The sequence below is a fragment of the Manduca sexta genome, unplaced genomic scaffold, assembly GCF_014839805.1.
Source record: "Manduca sexta isolate Smith_Timp_Sample1 unplaced genomic scaffold, JHU_Msex_v1.0 HiC_scaffold_961, whole genome shotgun sequence".
NCBI lineage: Eukaryota > Metazoa > Arthropoda > Insecta > Lepidoptera > Sphingidae > Manduca > Manduca sexta.
Window position 1 is genome coordinate 16,164 of NW_023595807.1, and position 8,813 is coordinate 24,976.

The following is an 8,813-nucleotide window of genomic DNA, read 5'->3' on the forward strand; positions in this document are numbered from 1 at the left end:
TACTTCTAAATAGGCAAAAAGTAGTGAAGCTATGTAATAATAATATGACTGTTTTTTTCTATCTGCGCTATGGCGATTTATGTTTAATACAATGAGCCACGCCGTTGACCATAATACTGTTTTATGTAATGGGTACAATAAGTATGTAAACTATGTTATAATCATACATAAGTATGTAGACATAATAATACCTACTGACATAGTTTATGGGTCTTCAATTTTCATGCACTAGATAGAATAAACATAGCGTATGCCGTTCCCATTTATGCGTTAACAACGTACCTAAATATTTTTTATTTCCTATTTCATAAAAGTATTATTGTTTATGAACAAGTAATAAGTCTTATATTTCTTTATTTTCTCTGAATAGCTACAAACATCTTAACATTCTCAACATCAGTAATCTTTAGAAAATAACAAACAAGGCTGTATAATACAGCTTCCTTCACTATTTTTGACATTGACGTATGAAAAACTTCAAGTGCAAATGTTTTTATTTATTTACGTGTCAAGCTCACACAAACTATGGATAATTATCAAGAAGTGTACAAATCTATTTGTCGTGTGTGTTTATCGCATTCATCATATCAAAATATGGTGTCTTTATTTGATACTTCGACCAATGACAAATTAAGTTGTTACGGAAAGTATGTGGTTACTTTCGCTAACATTAAACTGCAAATTGACCATAATTTACCCGCTATGATGTGTAAAAACTGTTTATCATTATTAAAGCAAGCCATTATGTTCAAATACAAGTGTGAAAATAGCGATTTGCAACTCCAAAACTTGATGAGAATCAATAATTCAGGTAAAGATCATAAAGAATTGATATGTCAGTATACCATTTTCAAACACTATTTTCCTGAAGAATGTGTGCCTACCAGAAGTATCAATAAGTCTAATGGAGGAACAACATATAATAGTGACAAGAAAACGAATGCAATTGTTCTAAATCAAACTGAAAGTGAATCAAAACCTTTGCCTCAAGCGAATGAAGATTCCGACTCAACTGGGGTCAAGGTAGCCTCAATGATGTTCCAGTTACACATAATACAGACCCAGAGACCAAATTTGACGAAACCCATTCTGATTCAGACGATGCACTACTTAATAAATTAGAAAAATCATAAGTGCTGACATGCATAACATAAACACTACAGTTTACAACTACAGATACAAGAAATTGACAAAACGAAACACGAGACGCATGAAAAGAGACTTTAAATGCAGTCTATGTAATCTACAATTATCAAATCGACTGAGATATGACCGTCACATGCAACGGCACAATGGCTGCAGATTTATGTCGCGAAGGATGTGCTAAAGCGTTTCCTACAAAATGCGAGTTGAATGTACACCAAGTAGCAACCCACGGCATCGGTCCGTACCTACAATGCAATCACTGCTCATTCAAAGCTGCAAGGAAAATAACTTTGATCGAACACATACGTCTCCATACGGGTGAACGGCCATACACTTGTGAGAAATGCGGTCTAACGTTCCGTAGAAAAGCTTTATACCGTAACCATCTTGTATACCACAGCGAGAAGACATTCCAATGCTCCCATTGTCCAAAGAAATTCTACCGTCACTGCGCTATGTTGGCTCATATGAATAATATACATGAGAGGAAGTATCTTTATATGTGTAATAAATGTGGCATAACATACACAAAAAATATGACAGTTAGACGGCATTTGACTGAGAAACACGGTATACCTAGAGAAATGCAGGGAAAAATTCCTAAAGTTAGGAAAGGGTCAGGTTTGGATTTGCCAGTGAAATAGTTTGGAATTAAGGCTTTAAGAAAAGATATTAAAGGCTCAAATTAGGTACACTAGATTAACTTCATTTATCATTGAAATATAAACTTTATTTCATGATACATAGGCACCAATACCACAAATAAAAACAATGCTCTTATGTTGTTTGAATATTATTGTCAAAATGTTTGTATATATATTTTATAAATGAATTATCCAAATTTGTTAGAATATATGTCTGTTTTTTCAATAGTTATGGCCACTATAGTTTATGAATGACACATAATAATAATTTGTAAAATGGAGTTGATTTTAAGGTTTCTAGTACAGAAGTTAAGAACCAATAAATATCTCACTATTATTTGTATCTTTTATTTGATGTCTTATTTTGATTATAAAAAAAAACTAAGCCTAAATGAACATCAATAAGTACAGTCAGCAACAAAAGTAGCTAACCAAATGCAAAACTATATAAATATGCATATTAAGTATAATAAAAAATATATTATTTTTCTAGAATAATATAACCCCTATTAAATTATTAAATTGCTTAAGTGTAAAGAACAAGTTGAAAATTTTTAAGTAACAATGCCCTATTAATTGATATTTAACCGACTCCAAAAAAAGGAGGAGGTTTTCAATTCGACGTGTATGTTTATTACCTCAGAACTCTTTAATTTATAAACCGATTTGGAAAGTTCTTTTTTATTCGAAAGAATATACCTCCAGACGGGTCCAATATTATTTGTTTTTCAAAATCGCTTCAATAGTTTGATTTGAAAACTAAAAAACATTTAATAATTATGTCATCCAAGTGAATGAAATTTTTGTTATGTTTTTGCGTTGAGTTTGGTTGAGTCTACTTTATATATAATATATCATGACACATCTTCCCCTTTTCAGGGGTAGGCAGAGGTGCAACAATTCAAATCCATAGTCGAACCGTAAGCACAACATAACTACGCTTTCGAGACAGACTTACTAACACAAAAAAGCAAAAATAATCAAAATTATACAATAAATGAAACCGCCTTCAAAAACCACGAAAAACTAAAAAATAATTTAACATAGTTACCAATTTTAGAGTCGGTGACTAATTGACCCGCTGCGTAATATTTTCAGTATACAATGAAAACAGTTGAAATTAGAGGTATAACTAGGGGAATCAAAGTTGACAATCTATAACTAGGTAACTTATAACAAGCTGTTTCGAACTTCTAACAATTTATAATTAATATTCTGTCTTAGTTTAATGGAAAACATCGTCTTACGAAGTATTATTGTATTCCTATTCTATTAAAAAATGTAATGCCGTTTGTCGTTTAATTAGCGTACCTCCAAAGTTTCTCTAGAGGAGGAAGGGGGAGGGCAACTGGTCCTGCACCATACGAGGTCTCTGTAAACTTAGTCTACAGTCTAGACTCCATTACTCTACACATCCTGGCAACAAAACCCCTACCCACCCCTTCTTATTAAGGCATGGGTTGGTTTCGGTTTATTAAAAACCCGTTAGGTTTTTTATAGGTTTTTGCAGATATAGCCGCCTACAGTTTTTTTAAGTAAAAGGGCTATCAGAAAATGAATCTTAGTTTTGGCCAACGATCGCCTGCCCTACGTTAACTCTTCTCAGAATCTAGCCTGAAGCAAATCGCACTTCAAAACCTATGTAGTACATGTTTAGTATCGTTCGTAAATTAATCTGAGTACAGTCAATAATAAAGATAGCTGAACAAATTCATAATTTCAAATCGTCTGTAAATTTCGTTTACCTACTAACATATTTTATTTAGGTATTAAAAAAAATATAAAAGCATTTATTTAGTTTACACATAGAAAAAATGTTTCCATTAAATTAAGCATGTATACAGTACAGTAACTTTTGTGACTGACGTACAAAAATAAAACCATTTTCGATCCCTTTACAAAGCTTTACTAAAGACAGGCAGCAGTTTATAATTAAAATTAAAACTCAAAGGTGAAAACTGCCACAAAATATGAAAAGTTGAGCAAAAAGGTTAAGTTTAAAAGAAACCTAAGTTTTAAAAAACAACAAAACAAAGCTTTGTCTTATTATCAGGATCTTGAAAGATTAATACCTTTTTTGTGCGGCGAAACAAAAGAGGACAGACACAGTAAACGATACGGGCACGTGTGACAGGTAACGCTGTAGTGATGTGCTGTTGATGGTAATTTAAACATCGATAAATGAATAATTCATTTTTTTTTTGTCGTGTAAGAAACCTTTTTATATGCGCCCGGGTAGCGACCACCGTACACAAGGTGTTAAACCCGCCATAGTGGCCCACGTAAATGTATCGCAATCCAGGATCAGCCTCTGTATATTCGGTTCCAACATGCCGGCATAATTGTGTCGACGGTCGGGGGGTAATCATCTCTCGTCAGTCGACATTCTATTGGACCCCACTCCACTTACTATCAGGTGCAGCGGGGTCACTTGGCCCTGCCCGTTTAAAAATCCAAATAAAAGACGAACTTATTTTATCTACTAAGTATACAAAAAAACTTATTGCAATTGGCTTACATTGATCACTTCACTTTTATCTACCATTTGCGTATTAATATTTGCTTTTTAACACAATAATTGTCCGCCAACATGATGCTTCACGAAAACAAACCGCTATCAGCACCTCTAATGGTAGACAGTGTAATTATTTTACGATATGATTACTAATGTTTGGCCATATTATGAAATAGCCGTGCCTTTAGCTGTCCATACTGGCAAACACTAATTAATCATTGATCTGTGGCTTTACCAAAGACTTCAAGATTATTTAGGGCGGACATTGGGAATATTGTAGTGCAAAAATGTTGCACTCATGCGATGGTTACTGAATCTACCGTGAAATAGTAAAAAAACAATGTAAAATACTTCATTTTTTTCCATATCGTGATTTCGTGCACATGTTAGAAATATTTCCTGGAAATATGTTATTATTGTATTCAAATATAAGGACGCTGTGACGTCACATTTCAAATAAGACAACGATTTATTACCAATTGGTAATAACTTTTGGAGTACAACTTTGGTTCTGATATCCGGTCTATAACTAACTATACTGTTTATTGTCTTTGGGCTAGACCATATCATAATGTAGGCAGCGGAAATGTTTTACATCATACCATTTCATGGAATGATTGGCCGCACCATGAAGTTACCATCGAAATCAAAAAAATCAAAATCAATTTATTTTGCAAAAACATGGTATAAATTATGATGTTAAATATTTTACATGTGCAACATGTTTCACCGTTTCAACGGTATGCAAAAATTTGATATGTACTTATAATTAGAGAAGGTAGTTACGCAAATTACCTATTATTACAAATATTTTTTTGTTGTTTTTGCAGTTGTTATTTATTATCTGTATAAATGGTCTATCACCACCACATATCGATAACTTCACGTAACTACAGCCACAAATACGTAAGTATGCGGGCTCAGCGCTCATTTGTAGCACGTCAAGACAAAGTACATACTGTGATAAGATTTTTCTCCCTTAAATTTCACGCAATCGAATGATCCGTGTTATTTCTTTTGCTTCGGATATTTTAACTTGATTTATCTTTTTGGAAATGGCTGGCGGCGCGAGTTTTTTTTACGTATGTATAAAATAAGTATCTATCTATTGGTTCATATACATATATAATAAGTATGTATCTGTAGGTTATTATAACATTATGTTTATAAAAAAACCTTATAATCGTCTTTAACTTTGCCAACATTGTGTCAAAAACAATCCATGAAAAACGAATATTTTCATAGAATGGTTTTAGTTTCTGATAATTTCGTAGTTTAACGCAAATATGTCGTGTGCGTGAATGTCTTTCTGACTGGAAGTATGATGCCACCTCTGCAAAAAAATCTCTTAAAATAAAGGCATTAATAATATCAGCCCTGTATTATTACTTGCCCACTGCTGAGCACGGGCCTCCTCTACTACTGAGAGGGATTAGGCCTTAGTCCACCACGCTGGCCTAGTGCGGATTGGTAGACTTCACACACCTTCGAAATTCCTATAGAGGAACTTCTCAGATGTGCAGGTTTCCTCACGATCCGCCCTGTGGAATGGGGGCGTTTGGAGAATTCCACCACGGTATCCCCTGCCTGTCGTAAAAGGCGACTAATAGGGGCCATCGGGGGGTCGTCGGCGGGCGGCTGGGGGCGTCCGCCCTTAGTGTACGCTGTGCACACCTCGCACATTGTGATGACCCCCGGGATGGACGGCAGTGTGGAAGGTAGGCCTCATGCTGCCGTTGACGCCGAGAGCGTCCTTCGGTTACGCGGGGCTTCTGAGCCCCCCCATAGGGAGACGGGCCGCAACAGGCGGCACCGCGCAGGGACGACTGCGGACGAAAACTTAGACATTTCAGTCAGAGGAAGCCCACAGTCGTCCCTAATGCGCCGAAGAGGGCCACCGCGGAGTTTTAGTTGGTATGCCGTGCGTTATATAGGTTAGGGACTCGGCCCGGCGGTCACCCGAAGGTAAAGATCAAATCCGGGTGGCTCAACGCCGGGCCGTAAGGCACGGTGACCCCAACATAACCGCTCAGTCGCCCCCCCCGAAGGCTGGGCGGTAGTCATAAGGCACTTTCACCGCGAAAAAAAAAAAAAAAAAAAAAAAAAAAAGTTTCCTCACGATGTTTTCCTTCACCGTTAAAGCGAACGATAAATTTACAAAGAATGCACACATGATTTTTTAGAAAAGTCAGAGGTGTGTGCCCTAGGGATTTGAACCTGCGGACATTCGTCTTGGCAGACCGTTCCACACCTAACTAGGCTATCGTCGCTTTTATGGATGTCTCGCTCTTCTCGGGAAGTCGCACTATTGTGTGACGTGAGAAAAATGAATGCTATATCCGAGCCAGCACGAAGAGTGTTTCCCTAAAGGCATTAGGGCGTGTAAAATTAAAATTTAATTTTATTGAAATTAATTTTGTTCGAAACTTCTACTTTTTATTTTAATTTTAAGAAGATAAGTATGGGATTTCATTTAGTAACACAATGTCAAAATAATCCTGTTTATACCAACTTATACACTCACTCTTTATATTTCCAAAGAGACAAGCTGAGGCACAACTACTTTTCGCCATAAGCATTCCGTCCTAGTATGTGATACGGGGCGAGCTAATCGCTTTATCAGACAGAATTAAATTCTAGACTCCGCTGATACTTTGCTGAAAATGTATAATTTTGCCCAACCTGAGATCGGATGTCAAAACCTCAGCGAGTTGCTCATGATGGTTCTGATAATGCTCTCAGACGTTGCGTTCATCAAGGAAACGACTCATTCGTCTCGTAATTCAGAAAAATAAGATTATATAATACCTATTACGAAACCGTATGCTTATGCGGAAAAAATCTACGTCACCCACAAACCGTCATAGCGAGAGGGAAGTCTATTTTTTTTCGGTATTTTCAACATACAACTACGTAGTATTATTCGGTGACATAACAAAATTATAACAATTTACAAACCAAAATTTCATCAAATAAATAAATTAATCCCAACTCATACCAAACTTGAAATACGAAAATTGAAATCTCATAAATGTAACACGTGTAATAATGCGTATAACACAATTCGGACAGCGAGACCGAAAACAAATTCCAGAAAACCTACGTTAGTTCCGCTCCTCTAACAAAAAAATATAAATTCGCCCCCAATATATTGCGCGGACAAAACGGTACGTTTGTTTACCTGCCCCGGATAGGATTTCCAATTACTTAAACCAGAAATAGTCGGCCAAATCCCGTATCCATTTGTAGCCGAAAATTATATTTGATATTGCGTTTCATCCTTTATATTGTTGGTCGGATGTGATTGTAGCGGACCCTTTCACCTTATTAATTTAATATCCGCGCACGCTAACAGTTATGCCCTTAATAAAATCTCGGATTGGTACAGATCGTCGTCTATCTAAAGAAATTGAGTTCTTGAATAGGCTTTCATCGGCGGGTTATACGTGGTCTAACACTTGCCTATAGAATATGGCATAACCAAGACGATACGTGGTCGCATTACACCTCCCCTAGAATGAGGCAAAACAGACAAAACGACCGTCCATGTCGTCTGATTGTGATAATTCTGATTGGGCGAAAGACTTGAAAAAAAAATTACAAAAGATGTACTGAACAATTGATGACAAAAAAGAAAGCCCGGAATTTCTTTCTGCCTTTCTTCTTCATCACTTAGGTAGCTAGTGAAAGGCTGGTAGGTATGTTAGCTAGGTTAGGGTTCATGTCCTCACCGGTGAGGATCGCGACGCGTTATCCTTCTATTTCCCCTTACCTGCCAGCCCGAGCTGATTACTTCGGTTTGTACCTTGTTTTCATTATAAATTTTATCCCAAATATAAAATGTCCATGGTTATATGAGTAATTTTAATAGTTGTTTAGAAATAATAATAATTATTCTATTATGCTTTGTTTTGACGTATCATAAGTGTAACTTTGTTCGCCTACGTGATAAAGTATTTTATCTTTTTTTAATTTAAAGACGAACGCGTAGGTCACGTGCATCTCTCGACCAATCAAAATCAAACGACGCGGATGTTCGTGTCGAGTATGCCACATTTTTAGTTCTTTTCAAAACCTTTCTTGTTTTATAGTATATCTCAATTGTAACAATATTTATGTTTTAGCATGAGTCTTTGCCGTATTCTAGTTTTAGATTTCTCCGTGAAAGTGAACTAAACAATTACATGTAGTAAATATTGAGAAGTCGAGTGGAATTTTATTAGAAGTTGATAATTTGTATCTTGAACAAGTACATAGTTGTCCACACCTACTTTCATCTAATCGCTTTGACAAACACACTCTACAGATTACTTCGTTTTAAAGCGTTTACTGTTTTCCCTTTTACTACACATCCGACAAAAACATTGACCAACAATTCCCGTGCGAGCAAAAAAAAAACAAAATATTGTGTGAAACTAACACAAATTCATCAGTATTCCGCCCTCGTCGCCGTGAATTTACACAACAAAAAGGGCGCGGAATAAGCACACGAGGCATTTTTCTATTGC

General features: G+C 36.1%; 1 protein-coding gene across 1 annotated transcript; it reads left to right on the forward strand.

Annotated features, from left to right (window-relative positions):
* Window positions 1–440: 440 nt before the first annotated feature.
* LOC115452179 (zinc finger protein 510) lies at window positions 441–2,127 on the forward strand. The gene is given in 2 exon segments (XM_037447350.1): window positions 441–1,300; window positions 1,302–2,127. Coding segments are annotated over 2 exon segments (648 nt in total). The 5' UTR covers window positions 441–1,141; the 3' UTR covers window positions 1,791–2,127.
* The last annotated feature ends 6,686 nt before the right edge of the window (window positions 2,128–8,813 follow it).